Source organism: Varroa destructor, unplaced genomic scaffold, assembly GCF_002443255.2.
Source record: "Varroa destructor unplaced genomic scaffold, Vdes_3.0 BEIS01000001.1, whole genome shotgun sequence".
Classification (NCBI taxonomy): domain Eukaryota; kingdom Metazoa; phylum Arthropoda; class Arachnida; order Mesostigmata; family Varroidae; genus Varroa; species Varroa destructor.
The window spans coordinates 62327223-62347712 of NW_019211454.1; the positions used below are offsets into that span (position 1 = coordinate 62327223).

Consider the following 20490-nt stretch of genomic DNA (forward strand, 5'->3'; position numbering starts at 1 on the left):
GAAAGCGGGTGCTGTGCAACAGCAGCAGCAGCAACAGAAATAATTGTTTTACTCCTTACGACCTGGAGTTGTGCTGGTAACTGCTAGGTTGTGGCTGTAGGTAGGTACTACTAACCGCCGTTACCGGCGGCGCAGCGGCAGGGAACTGTTATGCTAGAATAATAATGTGCGCTACTGTTGCTAGTCCTACTAGTACACACTAGAACTAGTACTGATACTGGTGACTGTGGCCTTTGTCGTCATCTGCGCCGCAGCCGCCGTCGTCGTTGTTGTCGCTCCAACAGCAGCGGCGGGAGGACGAAGCGGCAACGAGGACTCGGAGCCAGACGGCAGCAACAGCAGCAACAACAACAACAGCAGCAGCAGGGCGGCAGTGGTCGTGGTGGCTGGTCCGGGACGGGACGCAGCGGCTAGCGCCCGTGAACCCATGGCTGGCAGCCCCTTGCCCTGCAAAACAACGGGACGAACGCCATGAGAGAGCCCGACGCTGCTCGCTGCTAGCAGGCAGGGTAAGTGCTACTGCTGACGATAATAATAACGATAATACCATTGCTACTATTAGCTAATTATGGTAGTACTTTTAGCTTTACTAATAGGTAGAACTAAACTGTATACTACATAACTCTCACGATTCAATTTGTCATCACACGCCGACTGTAGCAAATACCTGCTGCTACGGCATATATATATATATATATATATATATATATATATATATATATGTGTGTGTGTGTATATATATAACGTACGTTGTCCACGTGTGCGTGTGACAACTGTGCGCAACGGATAAAATGCAGAACGTAATTTATATTGTGATGTGTTGCACAGCACTGACATGTCGGGTCAGTCGGTTGACCGATTACGGATGGCTCGCTCTGCGACGACGACGACAACAGCGATAACGGCAATATTTCGAGCGAATAAAAATGATATTAGGCTTTATGCACACAGGACAGGCAAAATGTTTCGGTTTTGTGTTTCATGTGCACGTCTGTGGCTATCTACTAGTAGAATGCGTTTCGCTGAGATCATCGCCACACAACAACAGATGTTGCGCCGTGATGCGCTGCCCGTGTTCGTTATTACAGTGGCGACGATGCTGGCTGGTCGCTTGACTAGCCTCAGTTAACGACGACACCAGGCCGGAGAAGCCGGGCCAACGAGGCCGAGCTATACTAGCAGCAGGAGTGAGTTGTCGGGTGAGGGTGGTGAGGTAGGGAATGCAGCAGGGACTAACTGTGTGTGAGCGGCACCATTGGTGACCGTGGCTGAGACTTCGGCGGCAGCAGCGACAAGAACGAAAATGCTGCCGTCGGTCATATTCGCGGATGCTAGCTAATCAAACCTCGGTAGAACGTGAGGACAACAAGTTGGCCCGGAGCCTTCCGTTGCCCGCCATCCGATCGCAGGCCGCCAGGAAGTGTAAAGCAAACTGAGATTATGCGGGGGAAGACGGCGGCGCTATCAAGCGTGTTCTATCACGCTGTCGAATCGAATAGCTGCCCTTTTTCCGCCCGTAGTTACTCTCGTAGTCCCGGAACCGAAGTACCAGTGGCATTCGCAAACATCTTGAATATATATAATTACGGAGCGTTTGTTTACGCCTATTTGTCTCTGGGGCGTTAATATGTTACTAGAATTGTACAACATGCTATGTCAATCAGTTAGTCGGCCAGCTGTCAGTAAATATCGGACGGTCCAAACCTTAAAAAATTTCAAAGTTTTTGCTCTACTCTCATTTTGTGACGAGGGCGGCATCTTCTTCTCAGATCGCCGCTGCTGCCACCTTCATGAGTCCAGCTGCCGATACTGAGTGGAACGACATCTTGTCGCGTCGGTCGCGAGCAGCCGCTGCCAACAGCATTCACCAACTGCTACCTGCCAGCCATAGCATCAGCAGAAAGCAGCAACGGTAGAATTGAAGACCGGCGCCAGGAGCGGGTGATAATACGGCGGCCGGCGGTAGTGACAAGCGGCGTCGGTGCCGTTGCTGTCGGAGCTGCTGGATGTGTAACAAGCATCCATCCGGTGACGGTAGAGGTCCGTCCGTCCGTGTGTCGATCGATTTGCCATCCGTTTCGTCCGCCGGCGTTAACTTCCTGATCCTGGTTTCTATCAGCCGATGCTGCAGCAACAGCAGCAGCTAGGCGGTAACCGACTTCGCTGCAACAACATGCATCACCGCTGGTTGCCACTGATTGGTATTGCCGCAGTCGACCTCGCTACTGCCGCAATCTGCAAACACTGGCGGACATCGTTTGTCACCTAGCGAAAATGAAGGCTCCTCTAGCTTCCCTAGCTATGTATAATGTTTATGCGCAACCTCGAAGGCCAGCAGCAGCCGGTAGTTAGGCAGGCAGGCTTGCTAGCTAGCTAGCTGACAGCCAGCTCGGGTGCTCACTTCGCTCCCTCTCGAACAGACCCCCATCCACGCAGCGTGGGGTGCCACTGGATCTGAGTGGGTAGCAGAAGAGAGAAAGAAGGGAGAAAGAGTAAACGAATCAGCGACGGGGAAGAGCCTTTAGAGTGTTCTGACAATGGCAAAAGTGACGGCACGATGATGGTTGGAATATTTGAGGGCCCGGGTAACGGCAACTAACAGACAGTGAAAGCTGTTTGTTGTTAAGTATTAGGGTTTGCTACGTCGGTGTTGAAAAAACGTGCTGGCGCAATGACGAGGTAACGATTTGAAAAAAATGAATAACACAGCAAAATTCTAATGAAAGATAACGAAGTTAACCTACGAAAACACTCAGACCAATCGTCAGACTAGCTTTTCGTGTCTCATTGTATACTGTCAGCCTTATTCATGTCATTATATTACTTATTCATGTCAGCCCTACTCCCGTAAATAATTTTCCACAATAATTATTTGACTTGAACAAAATACAATTGTCCCTACAACCACCCAGTATTAGATTGCAGCCAAATCTACAACGTATGTACGCATCGCACGCATGCACACACACATACACGCACACACAAACACCACGACCACACACACACACACACACACACGCTCACTCACTGACACACACACACTTTCACACATACTAACACACACACACACACACACGCACACACACACATACACACACAGACACACACACACACAAACTCACACACATACACACATATATACATTTACACGAGCACATGCACACATACACACAAATTCGAACTCCTCGCCAAAGATTGGCTGGTTAACTGCCGGTCCAGCCCTCAGTTCCGTTCCCACCCCAACTAATGTAACGTAGTGACTGGCTGTGACGCTCACGGAGCGGTGTGGTAGAGTGCCGCATCGCGCCGCGCCACTGGTTCACGAAACATAGCATCATAATCGCACATAGATGACGTTGATGCCCTGTCCCGACCCGACCCGACCCGTCCCACTGCCACAGAGCGTCACAACCGGCAGGCTGACTATGCTACAGGCAGTAACAGCATGAGCAGCAGTAACGATGGCGTTGCGTAGTATTGCGCGCGCGCCAACAACAATCGAAAAGATCGAACGAAAATTACTCTATGCACACAAACACACACACGCATACACACGCAGGTACACGTAAACCCTCTGCCAAAAAACGACAAACCAGCACTTTTCTTTTTCTTGTAGGGCGATTTCGTTTTAAGTTAAAAAGCCAAATGAGGGACACATGTAGCAATCCGCTGTATCTACGTTTATATATATATTTAGTGAAGTGTCTATCATTCTTGTAATTGTGACACTCCCCATTGGTGCCTAACCACAACTGCGACAACAGATGTGATCCGTTATAAATGAAAAATTATTTGCCTTTGTTTCAACTCAATGCGTTAGTGATCCGTGTTGTATTTACTATTACTGTGCGGATGTTAAACTTGCGACAAAAGCAATGGAAATCGTTTCTAGCAATCGTACAATCATATTTTTGTATATAGTTTCACTAGTAAGCTGCTGCAACGCTTGAAAATTTCATTTTTACATTTGCTGCTCAACACCATTCACTCCGCCCTCCTGCCATCCTTCTTTATCCGCGCACAGTTGATTAATCGCCTGTTGAATACAATTGGAGGTTTTCTCGACAGCGCAGCTGTTGTTCGCTCGTACATCTTCACGACAAAACACGAAAATAGCACATCACTCTCGTACGTTATCAAGCAATGTTAGGCTCTCATTGGTTGAGTCGTAAACGATAAACACACTAACTAATTATATGCCTTATAGATTACATAGAGGATTTATATTATTGTTTTTTAATAAAAAAGCGACAAATTATCATCTAAGCGTTAAGGTCAACGGGCATCGATAACAAACCAAAATCATCGAATAGAGCACCTTCCATATGTGCTGCAATTTGCAGAAATATTGGGTAATAGTATTCAATCGAAAAAATTAATTAGCGAAACACGTTTATGGCATGGATATTGCACCTTAATACGAAGATCGTCATTGTGATGACTCACGAGATTCTATACTTTGGTTGTATTTTACTTGTGTTGTTTACTTGTATGGAAGCTTTTCCGATATTTTTGCGTGCTTCTCAACAAACAGCGTGTCTCCGGCCTCCTTGTGTTATTGTCATCTGACGAAAGGCTATGCCATGTTAGGAAATAGGCATATTTATTTGTATTCTTTCCATATGACTGCTCACTAGTGCTCACACGTAGATTTCAAGGAGAACGGCTGTACATTGCTGTTATAGACACTGTTTTGAGCTTTTTAAATTGTCTCATAAACAACTATTCTCTTGCCGCTGATATTTGCCGACACTATTCTTCACACTTTCTGTCGGTTTTTATTGAGTAGTACCCAGTTTTATTTGGACCTAAAAAGTAAGCATGGAAAAAGGTAACGATTGACAAATTCACAGCTAAATACGTATTGCAGCTCACACTGAGTGGGGCATCAGTACTGCGTTTCTGAGTATACCTAAAGTATGGTTAATTATCGTTTTTTATGTCAAATAACTTACGGCCCTCCGTATTTCGTCTTATTGCGAATATAATTATCGTAAAAGCCATTTCACCTATGTCCACCGAAAGTGACTTTATTTACATAAAAGCGCTATCAAGCCCTTTCGTATTTAATTTAACTTTTACAAAATCTGTTTTTGAAAAAAATCATTGTAGATTTTAAAATATGTTTATTGCGTGACTTACAAGTCAGACTAAAACACGGAAGATATATATATATTCTATAGAACGGACGTACTGAGCAGTCTATGTTCACAGCATATGCGTCTACATTATCTGGCTGTTACTAATTGTGGAAGCCAATATTATATGAATTTATACTAGTAGGAGCAATACTTACGTCTGACACGTTTCTTATCACGTGCCTAAGTGGTGACACTGCGAAAAATCAGCGATTACGTAATTGTTATTTCGAGATTAAATCGTCAAAGTATTCATGGTTCCGCACTTTTTGCATAGTTAAAAGGTTTAATAAAACGCTGACATTTGTTCCCTACAGAGCCAGCCATACGTGGTCTATGTCCTTCGATTTTATTGACCCAATAAAATCGTTTAATTTTCTAGCGCATTTGAACCATTTAGCCTCCGATTGGTTTTTGTCAGCACTAAGGTAATATGGTTTCGATGGACATATACACGTTCTGTAATGGAATGTGAAGGAACATTTATTTGTCAAACAAATTCCCATATAAGTAAGAATTAATAACATCCTGTTCTATAAGCGTTACCAAGGGCCGAAAAGCAGTGGTGGTTAGCAAGTGATCGTTTTCAAAAACTAAATCTCTACAACGTATATAAGAAGAAAGCACAACTGAAATGTAATAACTTGCTATGTTTAGTGGTTGCTAAGATATATACGAGTTACTTATTTTGTAAGTAAGAGAGAAAGATAAGAGCGCCTCGTCTCGTAAGTCCTCTTTTTAGATCAGCCACAACGATCTTTGACCGTTTTCAATGTCGAAATGGCAGAAATTTTCTAATGCTTTCTACATACGAGAGAAATGAATAGAACCGCCGTCAATTTACTCCGTGCCTTCAACTTGTTCATATAAGCCTAATGCCCACTAACAGTGAGCATTCGTAGTTAACAAAAAATACTTATCAATATACCTTTGTCTAGTTGAAATTAAATCAGACAGAATAAGCGTAATTGATTGACTTTTTAATGCACATTACAGTGTTTCCCTTCCAAACAAAACTTGTTAACTCTTTGTTATTTAGCCAAAGATACCCGAAAGATGAATGAACTAAACAAGTCTTTGTATGACTTTCCCTCAGTTTGCAGCCACTGCTATTCAGTTTTTCGCAACTTCGCGATTGATTTCATCAATCAGGAGTGATTTATTCACAAGCGACCAGAAAAACACATTTAACGTCTTTGGTTAAATATGTTTACATTAAACTGCATTTCTGCTATCCTTATGGCATTCTTCTGCTTGACTGCCGTCAAAGAAAAATAAGCTGTTACTCAGAGTGTTCTAACAAGCTAACCTAGCGTCCATTTATAACAAAATATAGAAATCCATATCTAACGATAAAACAATTATTGTAGACTCTATTAGATTTGTTTGATCTCTACGTATAGAGAAAGTACTTAAAGAAATGTTAAGATCTTTTTGCTTGAATTTACTGAAAGTTAATCCCAATCTCATGCTAATCTGAATGAAGATTCGTATTGCCCAGCTCATAACTGGTTCTGCAAATAAAACACACTTGCTTATGTGACTTTGGAGATGTTTCAAAAGAGATTTTTCCGTGTTACGAAATTTGGCTCAATAGTCGCGGTTGAATCACCGCGGTACCTTGCCGTGAATGCAATATACGTTACCGGTTGCTTCACTTATTTTTCCTTAAAGGCAGAATGTTACCAGCTGCAAGAGGCGTTAATCAATACGTATTATGCACGCTAGATTTAGTAGACGTGACAATTTTCTGAAATTCAGCTGGGATCAATACTTATTTTGTCCTTGTCATTGTTTAGATGAGGAAGTCTTAATCACACTTTCACGATAGTTCATAGATAATACGCTCATTAACGCCTGCTATCAAACCTGCTGACGAACAGAGGCAAAATGGTCGGATAAAGCAAGGCTGCTAAACACCTGCTTGGGAAAATGATAATTTTCCTACTGCTGGCACAATTACTCTATAAATTTTGTTGACACACTGTGCTGCGCTATTATTTTCCTCATTTATCTATTGCCTGCGAAAGTGTGAATAACTAATTAAATACCCCAGGCAACTATTGCGCTGTTTTTTTACTGTGCTTTAGATCGCGGGGTCATCTTGGGTTGCACATTTATATAACAGGTCAGAAGCCGCCTTTTTTGTTTGAAGCAAAAACTTCGCAAGCATGCGATTTTTCCCAAAAAAGGTTCGGCTCGTGACCTCGGTGAGAATTGGGAACGTGGGTTCTTGGGGTGGGTGTACGAATGCTAATCTATTGTTGTTGTTGTTGTTGTTGTTGATGTACATTTTCGTCTGCTCATTGATGGTGTTGCTGCTGTGATGATTTCAGGCATGGGCTTGGGCTGCGGGGCAGCGGGCGGATCGGGTTGTTCCCTTCGGGAGAGACCGCGGGCGCAGGGCGGCAACGTAATTGTTGTTGACACGAAGCAAGAATCTTCTCCTTCTGCCAGAACCTTCTGTAATCAAACTTCTGTCATTTCCGAAACTAGCCGAAACTGCAGCAACAACAGCGATAGCATCAACATCTTCAGCGCAAACGACGGTAGTATCAGCAACTGCAAAAACTCCATCAACAACAACAACAACAACAACGAAAGCTGTTTTGATTTCTGCTTCTCATACAAGCAACAACAATCTTCCGAAGATTTTCAAGAACATCCGCCGCCTCGGCAGTGTTTACAAAACGAGCTTCCTTTTGCCAGCAGGACGAACCCTGTAGTCTACAGTGGACAGGTGGACACGGGTGTCGCTACAGCAGTTGGAGCAGGTGCGACAAGTTTCTGTGAGCTCGGCTCGTATGCGTTGGACGGTGCGACAGCTGCGTTTGCGGCAGCGGGACTGCCCGCTCGCACTTGTCAGCCCGATCTTTACGACCATAGCAGCAACAGCAACAATACAGAGTGGAGTGTTATTAGCAGCAATAGTTACAACGAAAACAGCCTCCGCGGTGACAACGAGGCTGGACTATCGCTATCCCACAAAGCGGGTGGAAGGACATCGACGGCCAATGCTACTGTTGCTGCTGCAATAGCAGGTATTGTTAGTAGTACTACAATTATAGTAGACGCGACCGCTAACCCAGGTTGTGGTAGTGAGAAACATCGAAATAGCGCCACCAGTTCCATTGTTAACCGCAGCGGTGGCTGTGAACAAGTTCGCCTCACGTGTGAAGGCTCGCTCAGTGAGGCCAATTTTCCTATCAAACTCAACAGGATCATCCGGAATCTTAAACATCTGCTGCTGCCCAAACAAAGCTCGAGCTATACTACACGGGGTAAATTCAACGTATGTGTATCTCCTTCCTTTTTTTGTTGGAATACAGTTGTTTGCCTAACACTATTATCACCACAATAAACATATAGATGTTGTCGACCACTTACAATACTGTGACTGACACATTTAGCGTTTACGGCGAGCATGCAAGGCAAATTGAGTTCTGCTGCTGCCAATGCGTGTGTGTATTTTACCGAACTATGCGTGGAAGGTATGACTATGAGTGAGATAGAAATGACACATGGTTAGAGTCAAGCTTGGACTATGGCCAGATACACTAATAACACCTGACACCTGCCTATATGCGTGTAAAAATAAGGGTTCTTCGGTTTAATATTTGTCAGGAAATCTGCGGTGAGCATGCTATTAGCATTAGTTCTTTTTTTGCCTTGTCATAATCTAACGATTTTTTATGTCTTTATATTTTGTTACTTGCTATTTTTGTTGTTTTTGTACAGATCTCCAAAGTGGAGCCGTGGAACAGCGTGCGTGTCACGTTGAGCGTGCCCCGGGAGGCGGCGGCGCGTTTGAGCCGGTTAGCGGCAGCCCGAGACTCGCGACTACTTGATTTAGACCTCCTAGCTGTACAGGTTGCTCAGGATCATTATACGCTAAGTTCTAGCGGTGCAAACAGCCATAGCGGCGGGAATTCGGCGTTAGGTGCAAGCAGCAACGCTACCTTGAGCAGTTCCGGCAGTTCGAACAGCTCGAAGAGTTCGAACATCGGAAGCGGCTCCGCTTCTGGTAATAGCGCGTCAGCAGGTGGCGCGACCGGCTCGTCAGGCTCACCCGGCGGCCGGTCGACGTCTTCGCCGGCGAACTCTTCGGCGGGCCCGACGGCGGGACCGACGGGCTACACGGGGGGTTACGGGGGCCTCGCCGGGTTGGCGGGAGCCCCCTCGCCGTTGGGACATAACCCCCACCTCGGCCCCCCTGTTCCACCCGGTACACACCACCACATCACGAATCAACAGCAGGTAAAAGCAATAGCAATAAGGAGATAACAGCTGTGGATAAAGAGGAAGATAAGGATATGAAAAATGATCGCAGATGATTATCCGTTAAAGCTCTTCAAGACATACAAACAGTTGATTATATTGTGGGAAAGGAATACTGCGACCGATTGGAAGAAAATAGCATTAATTACAGAAACTAATTTATAATACTTTATTACTGAAACAACACTTTAGGCATTGGAAATAACATGTTGGAGCTCTCTTTTGTTTCTCGTTTTTTTGCGTTTGTTTATACATCAGGGGAGTCCGTTACATTCAAATTCCAATGGCCCAATGGGACATGGGTCGGACCCTCCCGGTTCGTTAATGGGCAGCAACAACGTGGGAACGGGCAATGCCTCACATGATGTGTTCCTCAAGGTGAGCTGCATGATTGGCTAATTACTATTATGTAATATGCTCACTGTCCAAATTCTAAGGAAAACTTTGCTTTAACAAAGATTTACTTGTAACTATCATTTCCAATGTGGTGAATTAACCACTGTTAAAGCTACCGTATAGACGAGATAGATGCACTTTAACTGACTACAACAACAACCACATCATTCTAATACATCATTCGTAATTATTCAGCCGCATCCGGTTTCGGGCGTGGGCGGGCCAGGCGGTCCTGGCGGTGGGGGTGGTGGGAGCGGTTCCGGGGGTTTTCGGTCGCCTAACGCGGTGGCTCCACCAAATTCTGTCATTCCCTCGATGAATAACTCAACAAGTTCTGCATCCTCTAAACCCAACCACCAAACATCATCGTCGTCGTCCTCCTCTGTGCAGCCTTCCTTTGGAAAGAGCACAAAGGGTAAGCAAGGTACTGAAGCATTTTATTTTGTTTCTGTTTTAATTCAGTTCTTATTTTTTCGTCTGGCATCCTGCAATAATAACGCATTATATTCGACAGTATCTTGGTACGGGGTAACTTTTTTAGTTTGAACGCTGAGTTAGTTCACACATTTATGATCGGTTTGGTCATTAGACTATGCTTGTTTTACCGTAGAGAGACTAAGTTCTGTTGTGTTGTACCGACGTTGTAAATTTTATTTTTTATCAGCAAAGGAATGATCGAACCTATGCAGAGACTGCGAGATCTCAGCAGTGTTACATAACCCAAGGGTGTTTTTTTTGGTTTGTGGTGGTACTGCAGGAAGCGGTAAGGGACGAGGTGGAACTGGCGGCTCGGGTCCATTAGCGAATATGTCTGCGAGTGAGTATGAGGATATGCAGGCTCGAATTGCTGACTCGATCGAGAGCGTCGTCCAGCAGCAGCGACGATTGCTAGCCGAAGAGCAGGAGCGAGAAAAGGAACTTAAAGAAGCTGAGAATTCGTCAACGACGGCGACGCCTCCTCTCGACGGCGCAATGCCGGAAGTGTCCGAAGAGGATTTGGACACGCTGCAGGAGTGGATGCTCTCGCAAGGGGACATTGACCTAACGGAAGCGGGGTTTCCTATCGGCACCCCGCCTCCATCCGACCCGGATAACCACCGAAAACAACAGCACCCCCAGCAACCGCAACAGCCCCCCCAGCAGCAACAACATATGCCTGGCGGCCACATGAGTCCAATGGGTAGTCAGATGCAGGCTGCGTCTGGTGGCCCTCGCGCTCAGATGAAGTGCGCTAATCCTTCCTTAGCCCATATGCTCGAACGGAGGCCAAGCCCAGACCTGGATCATCGCTTTGCTCAGCAGGGCCATCCACAGGCTGGGATACCGCCACAACATCAACAGCAACCCCAACAGACTCCGCACGTGCCCCAACAGCCACAGCATGTACAGGGGCACCCACAGCATTTGCAGCAACAGCAGCATTACGTTGGCCAGCATGGCCAACATATGGGTGGGCAGCCGATATCGCAACACATGCAGATGGCGCCTCATCCTCAGCAGCCCCAGCAGGCTCAACAGCCTGTGCATCAGCAGATGCACCATCCCCAGCAGAACAGCCTCTACCAGCAACAGCAGCCGCAGCAAGTGCAGATGCAGCAAGCTATGCAACAACAACAGCCGCAACAGCAGATGTACAGACTCCAGCATCAGCAAGCGCCGCAGCAGCAGTCGTTCGGTGGCGGACCACCTGCCGGGGGAATGCATACACATCCACATCAGGCCCTTCAGCAGCATCAACAGGCGCCGCAACAACACCAGCAACAGTATCAAGTGAGGCCAGCGATGGGACCGCAACAGGGTCGGATGGGACAGGTGGCCGGTCAGATGCAGCATATGCAAGCAGGACAACAGCAGCAACAGCCGGGACCACAGCAGCAGCAACAACCGCAGCAAGCTCCCCCACCACCACATCTCAACCCTCAACAGCGCCTACAAATGATGCAGCAACAGCATGTGAACGCGCAGTTGCAGCAGCAGCAACAACAACAGCAGCAGCAGCAGCAGCAGCAACAGGGACTTATGCATGCGCAACAGGCAGGTCTCCACCCAATGCAACAGCAGGGCCATCCACAGATGCAGCAGTTACAGCAGCAGCAGCAGGGCCAGCCGATGCAGCAGCAACAGCATCCACAGATGCAGCAACAACAGCAGCGGTTAGCCATGCAGCAGCAGCAACAGCAAGGTCAACCTGGCCAAGTTGCTGGCACAGCTGGACAGCCTCAGCAGAACATTCAACAACAGATGCAGTTGCAGCGAATTTTGCAAATGCAACAGCAGCAGCAACAACAGCAGCAGCAGCAACAGCAGAACCAGCCGCAGATGCAGCAAGGACATCCGCAGCAGCAGTCGACTGTTATGCAGCAACAGCAGCAGGTGCCACAGCAACAGGCGGTACAGTTCCCGGGTCAGACGCCACAACAACAGCAGCAACAGGCTGCTACCCAACAACAGCAGAACCAGCAACAGCAGGTGGCAATGCAGCAGTCGCAGCAACAGCCCCCGCCGATGCAGATGCAGCAGGCGATGCAACAACAGCCGGGAGCCGGCGGTATGCAAATGCATCCGCAGTTGCAGCAGATGCAGGCGCAGGGGATGATGCAGCCTGGCTGCATTCAGCCACAAACTCAGGCGGCCCAGCAGTCACAACAACAACCACAGCTGAGCGTACAACAACCGGGAATGCCGCCACAACAGCAGCAACAACAAGCGCAGCAACAACAGCATCCGCAGCAAGCGCAGCAGCAGCCGATTCTGCAGCAACAGAATCAGCAGCCGCATTTGCAGCCCGTTCAGCAGCCGCAGCAACAACAACAACAGCAACAACAAGCTCAGCAAATGCTCTACCGACATCAGCAGCAACTACCTCCACAACAGCAGCAGCAGCAACAAGCGCAGCAACAACAAGCGATATCTGCTGGCATGGTGACTCAGCAGCAACACGCCGTATCCAATGGACCCTATCAGGTGCGTTAGAAAACACGAGGCCATAATTGATTTTAGAATTTGTTACCATTGGGTATGCTTAGGTTATAATCGGCAGTGGAATAACCCACTCGGGGCACAAAATAGTTCTCTATTAATTATTGTAATTAACTCAATCTATCCAAAACATATACACGCATTCATTTAACATATACAAGTTTAGCCTGCAGTGTTAGTTGGCTTGTACTACTAATTCTTATTCCATTGTTTGCTGCGGTACTTCCGTCGCACAGACTCATCCCCAGCAGCAACAACAAACACATCAGCAACAACAGCAACAACAGATGGGCGGCGCAAACCAACAAATGGTTAACCGGCAGTTGTCGCTGGGTGGCCAGATGGCCAGCAGTCCAATGGCGAATCAAATGGGACAAATGGGAAGTCCCATGGGTCAGATGGGCAGTCCTATGGGGCCAATGGGAAGCCCCATGGGCGCTACTGGCGGACATTCACAGCCGCCTCCTGGCGTAATGCGGCAACACCATGTAATGGCTCACGGGGGACCTTCCCCGAATCATTCGCCTGTTGCAGGATCCCCACAGGTATGTGGAGCTAATAATCGAACCAATTTAAAGGACACCTCTTTTATCTGTACTCAATAACCGGAGGTTATAATACTCGCTTCGAAACATCTAAAATGGTTTTGCTGACTAGTATCACTAACTTTAAACTTTAAAGAAATTAGCGAACTACGAATAATACAAAGTGCTTGACAGACAATAAGCATCACCTTCATAAGTCTTCCTTATTAACGGAGAAGCATTTTGTCGTACAGAACCAACATCGAATTAAATCAAATGCCTTTGTTCTTCGACTAAACTGTTCAACAGGTTCTAAACACATCAGCGTCGCCTTCTCCGGCTACGACACCGGACCCTCGAGCATCACCTGGAGGCTACAGCTGTGTAACCTCAGGAAATCCGAATACTCCCACTGGCCACCCACCACTGATGGGTGCAACGTCCCCATTACACCATCTCAACCATAACCACAACAATAACAATGGCCGAAGCAGCGCTGGGCCAACACCGCCTTCGTTACCGAGTCCTGGTGGCACAGATTCGCAGGGCAGCAGTGTAGGTGGTCAGAGTGGTGGAATGGGTCCAGGAGGACCAATGATGGCTCCGCCAAGTCCGGCAACAACACCTCAGCCGATGAATAGCAGCAATCACCAACAACAACAGCCGAGTCCCGTCTCCGGCCTAACGCAACCTCAACAAAATCACCTACAACAGCAACAACCCAGTCCTCAGCAAAGATTACAGGTGGGTCTTTCTTTTCTCAATCGCCACTGTCTCTTTCGTCTTGTTTACTGTTTATTCCCCGGTGTTGCTCTTTGACGAATTAAGTGTCTATCAGTGCAAACTTATATGCACGTAAGTGGAGAAATACTAATGAACAAGTGAACGTCGTTACCGCGAGTAATCACCAATATTTTGCGTAGCAAAAAAGTTGGCATAGAACAATGCCAATGGGCTGTACTGCCGGAAAAGAAGGCATAAATGTATCTGTACATATATATACATAGGTATATATCCATGCCTTGCTACCGTGTCTGCCATTATTACTTGTGGTGCCGGTGTATTTTGAAGGTCGGTTATTTATTATAGTCGTATGTTCAACCGTTTCGTTTGACTTACAGTCTCATTTATGTCGTGTTCCTGGTGGTATGTGATGTAGGCCAATGGAGGCTCGCCGTCGAAGCTGACGTTAATTTTCTCAAATACGGAAGGCTCGGATAACGCAATGGGTGGTTGTATTGCCCAAATGGGCAGAGGCCAAGGCGGAGCTGGACCGCCAAAAACGATTAAAGTCGTGGGGCTTCCTAAGGGCAACCTTATCTCCACAGTCAAGCTGCAGGTTAAGACAGGTACGTTGACATATGACTGTCAAGCACAGTGAACTGATTTTCTTCGACTGTAAAAGCTGAATGGAAGCTTATAGTGCGCACGCGTCAAGCGTGAAGGCCTAGAAACTGCACTCTAGAATGAGTGGGAATTTAAAATGCTAGGTAAATGCGATACGTCCTTAAAGTATATTGCTGCACTTGCACACAGTATTTATGGGGCGGTTTTTTCTATCTATATTCAAAAGGGTAAGGTTCAACAAAGAATGTCGGGCACTGAATTAAAAGCAAGTGTAAGACTTATTTCTCTAACATATAGTAAGTCTTCGTCTAGTGTTGGAGAAAACAAAAAGGTTTCAGGTTGCTTATCTTGAAAAAATCTTAAAAAGTATGTACAATAAAATAGTCAGTTTTTACATTTGTTTTTTTCAAGATAATTGATATTAATGTTTATATCATAGTACGGCAATACCAAGAATAAATTCAAGCCTACAAGATACGTGCTACGTGAATGCACCTAAAACATGTCTTGCTTCTGTAACCTTATTGTGTTTAGATATGCAGAGAAACCAGACAAATCCTTATCCGCTGCAGCATTTTACTATATTTTTAACTTAGTATGAAATAACATTGCCACCTTTTATTTCTGTTACAGCTGATTCCGTAGAGGGTGGCACTCGTGCAGGTGGAAGCTTGAAGCGAAAAATGGACGAATCATCGGGGGTTCCAGGAGGACATCAACAACCCTCGCAAAAAATCGTTAAACAGTAGACGAAAATTGCAACTACTGGATACTTTTCTGCCACCCCTAACTCCTCCGGGAAATCTGCTGTTATATAGGTAAGTTTCTATAAGTAAGGTAAGTGCTAACCGAGATCCTGTCTTGTATCTCGAGAATATACCCATTATTCTTAGTAGCAGCTTAGTAATTTTTTAGGTGAAAAAGGATTCAGACGTAAACACGATAAGGTCCAGCTTAAAATCGAGCGTATCTACTTTTCATATTTAGGTTATCCACTAAGTAATATTATGATTGATATCGCATCTGACATGTTTTTATTTATTTTCAAACATTTCCTGCAGTTTTCAGTTAGAACGTGTACATATTTAGATTAGACGGATTCTATGCGAAGAAACCTAGTAACGATGATGAACTCGGAAATATACAAAGGAGGGATCCTTTTGGCGTGGAACTAACGTCCGCGGCGTTAACGGTATCGGCCTCCATTAAGCATCGAAGAAGGCGGACCGACCCGATTGTGCCAGCCATTTTGGCCCCGACACCACTCCCCCCTCCCCCCGCATAATGGTGGTGGCGATTCTCATGGAGGACTTCCGGATTGCTCCGCTCCTAGTTGTCATAGTCTATTGTCTCCCAATCGTCATCGAGTGAGTATCTATAAACGCATAATTTATTATTTTACTTGGTAATTAGCGTTCAGATGTAACTCTGGAACGTTTTTTGACAACGAGTTTTCGTTTTTTCGCATTTGATTTCATACGCACGAAAAATACTCTTATTCCAAAAAACTAGTCAGTGGAGTCGACCAACACTAGAATAAAGTCTAGATTTATTTGGTCGTCAAAAAAAAAAAAAAAAAAAAAAAATCAAAAGATTTCTAAAGTCACGGGGTTTAATTAATGCTTCCATATCGTTCCAGAGCTAACGGCACATAACTGCATAACTTTTTTAAGTTCTTTTATCGTTACACAGAACGTTATTTCATGCAGTAATCAATAAACTCTGAAGTGAAAAGTGTCCACAAAGTGAAAGAAAGAGACCCCGTGGTTCTATCAGCAGTAATTTGATGCTCAGAGTTTCAGTTCATAGAATTAACTACTATTGCTGAAAGCAGTTTCTGGCTAACAAAAAACAAGTGTTTATGTTAGAAAGCTAAGCTGCTGCATTAACATGAAAATGGCAGTCATAAAATTACTCTATAAGTAAAATTACTCTATGCGAGTAAGCGTCCACTATTCTAGTTTTTTGTGGTTTCATCTGTTGTTACATCTACTACAAGTACGAGTCTGACATGATTTGTTCCCCATTTTTCTCCCCGTGGTTGTGCAATAGGTTGTTGCCAGTGCCTTTGAAGGTGTAGCTGTCGAGCTGCAGACGTGGATCAGCGTCTGCTTCCTATTACATTGTCGAGGTTTGTCTTCTACCCTCTGTGCTTCACAACAGCGTCAACGGACATAAGCAGCCAGGAAGCAAGGACGGTCACTCCAGTTAGAGGAAAAAGTAAGAGCTCAGATGATGAAGCAAAAGAATCGATAAAGGTGTTTCAGAGTGGAATCGGACAAGCGGAGGATATGTGTACTGAGCCTCCTGTTCTCCATTGTCTTCATTGTCTTTTCGCCGAGAAAATTGTCAGATTGCATGTGAGCATGTGAAGGTCATTGAACGCTTCTAGCCATAATATGATCGATGGTTGGTGCAGCGCAACGATCTGGTGCGTGGTGCCAGACGAATATTTACGCCGCGTTAAATCTTTAATGCTGCAGATAAAGGAGACAAGAAAAACACTAAGGACGAAGAGACGGAGAGAATAAAGATGACGAGAAACTGAACACAACAAATATGGCCGATCTTGTGCCCCCGCCCTACCTCTAGCATGGAAAATACTGTTTTTTAATGGTCTGTTGTGTGTGATGGCGTCTGTGCGGAATTACATATCCACGTCCTGGGTACAGTCGCTGCTAGATCCGAAACTAATGCTGCCGCTAAGGGTAGATACCATGGCTTCGGGCCATACGGTTGAGGATAATCATACTCGGCCCAGGTAAACTTGTGTCAACTTGGACCTAAAATTTATTTCCGTTTAAAAAAGGAGGGTATATGCTGGCAGAAGGGTTAGAGGCGGTGTGGCGCCAGATCTGAGGGCCATTTGATGCCTTACGTCTATCTAGATATCCTGAGTATGGACGTGTCTCCTGTTGCGTCCATCAGGCATTGGTCTGGATCTGATTGCTGCGAGGAGGACATAAGAAAAAAGAAATGAGTTTGTTCATAAGCTAGGAATTACGCCAAGAGAGAAGCGCCAACGATTAAATTACGTCTATTGATATATTTCTCTGTTATCTACATAGCAATGTACAGAAAGAGCAGACTATATACATCTCTAATCTCACTTGATATAAATAGAAGTGGTAATAATGATAATATTTAATTTGTAATGACAAACATTTTGCCTCGACAGTAAATAAACGTAGAACAGTGAAAATGGTTACAATTCTAGACCTATACTCTACTTGTACAGAGTAACGTTTATAATGTTGTTAGTTAACTGAGCTGGGGTCCTCGCAGCAAGCACTGCCGACGGTGTATGCGTGTGGACTTGACTTAACCTCCTCCCATACAGTGGAACAAGGATGCAAGTGGTTTCTTCAGCTTTGTCAAAAAAGCTATCTACCAGTCAACGTGAAAAAGAGTTTATTATATATATATATATATATATAGGGGAGAGAGACCTAATTTGATTGTAGTTGTCTTTGTGTGAGGGCAACCCAGCCAGGCAAACAGGCAAAAATGTAGAAGGCACACGGAAAGTTCGAGTGCTGTAAAGGCACCGGTGTAGTTGTCCCTGTTGATGGGCTGTGCGCGGTCGTTGGTGTCGCAGTCACCGCCAATATTTTGTTGTCGGCGACTAAAAATCTAGGATTTTGCTTTTTTCTTTTGAGATGAGAATATATTTACGAATGTATGGTCGACTATAAGTAGATTTGCTGTATCGAGATGGAAAAAAGGAAAGAATGACTCCGCTCCGTTATTGTCCGATGTTTCATGACGATTGCATTGTCCAGTCCCATTTCCTCCACCCCTTTGACCAAATGAGGTATGGTTTATTTGAATGACTGACCCTGCACCCTTTTGAAAGTAGCCTAAATCATTTACAACTTTACCTGAGAGTGAGTATGAGTATCTTACGATGTTATGAAGAACACAACAATGGGACGAAGAACAACTAATGAAGTCGAAAGAAGAGCGGCAAAAAGGTATTTAGTGTTAACTAAGCAGCGAAGTAACGAAAGACGAAAGGAGTAGTGTTTGGCGTGACCGTGTGCCAACAACCACAACCTCGGTGCCTTCGAGCCCCCGATTACCCAACAGTGATGGCTGCATCCTTGTGTCTTAGCGGCGGTGTCTTCTCGATGTCCCAAAAACAATAAGAATAATAATGATTATTTTTATTCTATATATATATATATATATATATATATATATATATATATATATATAATGTATCGATGATAAACGATGGCTATAATAATTATTATGATGACTTAGGAAAATTGACCCCAACCTCCATCCCTATTTTGTACAGCATCACACAAACAAGGAAACGACCCACAGACAATGCGATATGTGACTATATAAATACGGAATAAATATAGAGAAGAAGCATATGTGACTATAGAACGATGACCAGAACCGCATGGCTGCATTTTGTATACGAATGCCGCTGTTGTTCGTACTATATATATATATATATATATATATATATATATATATAACAGTAGAGCATTATCATAAAACAATATTATTATTATTAATTATAATAATGAAAGAGAAAGATCGAAGACGATCATGATAGAAAAAGCATACATCAACTAAGCGCTAATTTGAACCAATTAATCGTTTTAAGTTATTAATTATACCACTATAATTACCATGATTACTATTACTATAATTATTATTATTATTGCTCCGGTGGTCATGTAACAATCATCACAATTATAATTATGTTATTATAGGATAATGAGAATAATAAGAATAATTATGATATAGTTGTGTAGACCGTATGGTATCAATGTGCATGACCAAGTTGACTGGATACCGTCACCTATGACCACGAAAGCGAGAAAAATATTGACAGTGTACTGATCGTGGTTTGGTTGTAAAAATAGCGACAAAATGAGACAGAAGTATAGATGGACACACATACACATGAGTACAGACACAAGCGCAAACTTCATGTCAACTCTCTCGGCCCCTCGTCCTCAGCCAACTAATGACTTTCCACACACACATATATATATGTAATATGTATACAGAACCGTGTGTTAGGGCCTGACTTTGGGAGTGTTTTCTCCTCTCTCCTGGCACTACCCGTTTCCGAGTGGATAATCCTGTCTTATCGTAATTCATCGTACTATACGCCATCTAAACTAAACATCAACAACAACAACATTATCACTGTTTAGTTGGCTGATGTAATTGTTAGACGAATGGGAATGACCAGATACGAGAAAATGAAGAAAAGCATACTTGTTTCATCATGTTTGACTCCGCGGCAGTCTATTTCTTAGTTAAAATATTGCGGTGAATGGTATTTTTCCGCGAGATGCGAGTTATCTCCCGTCTGCACAGTGTAAGTTAAAAGCGCTGTCAGCCAATCTGAAAAAAATCTGAACATTTCATAGAGTTACGCCAGTAACCTAACTCTACTGTGTATTATTGCTGTTGACTCTGAAAATCCCGACTGATAATCATACAATCACAAAATTTCAAAGCCGTTTGAGAATAGGACAGGAAATTATTTATTTAGAAATGCTATGGTACACCTGCGGTGACTCGTAAATACTATTAGTATGTAATAATGTATTTATCAAGAAGTAGGCGTCGCTTGAGTAGCATATCTATCGTCGTCATAAACCCATATAACATATAGCATGATATATTATAATATGACGCGATAATAACTTACTATTTATGTCAAACTCCCAACAGCAGCTTGGGTTGTCACCTTGAGTACGTATGAACCTTGATATTTTTGTAGCTGTTCGTTATCACTTTGTTTTTATCCATCTCTCTCTCTGTCTCTCTCTTTCTCTCGTTCTCTATATATA

The 20490-nt window shown here is 44.5% G+C and overlaps 1 protein-coding gene and 1 long non-coding RNA gene across 4 annotated transcripts; one reads left to right on the forward strand and one right to left on the reverse strand.

Annotated features, from left to right (window-relative positions):
* The first annotated feature begins 370 nt into the window (after positions 1-370).
* Positions 371-19927, forward strand: LOC111252497 (uncharacterized). 3 transcript variants are annotated; one of them, XM_022810517.2, is made up of 12 exons: positions 371-509; positions 7475-8430; positions 8877-9395; positions 9675-9794; positions 10008-10236; positions 10570-12776; positions 13028-13336; positions 13625-14059; positions 14475-14664; positions 15296-15480; positions 15724-16029; positions 16715-19927. In XM_022810517.2, the coding sequence occupies exons 2-10, from the start codon at positions 7477-7479 to the stop codon at positions 15409-15411; spliced, it is 5079 nt and encodes a 1692-aa protein (XP_022666252.1). In that variant the 5' UTR covers positions 371-509; positions 7475-7476; the 3' UTR covers positions 15412-15480; positions 15724-16029; positions 16715-19927. The 3 variants fall into 3 exon arrangements, with proteins under 3 accessions (XP_022666252.1, XP_022666261.1, XP_022666270.1); XM_022810526.2 differs by having other exon boundaries at positions 10008-10227; XM_022810535.2 differs by lacking the exons at positions 15296-15480; positions 15724-16029; positions 16715-19927 and having other exon boundaries at positions 14437-14617.
* LOC147758938 (uncharacterized) lies at positions 9562-20042 on the reverse strand. Its single transcript, XR_015324628.1, has 2 exons — positions 19910-20042; positions 9562-10203 (listed from the first exon to the last, which is right to left on the reverse strand). It is a non-coding gene; the product is annotated as an uncharacterized LOC147758938 (long non-coding RNA).
* Positions 20043-20490: the final 448 nt, after the last annotated feature.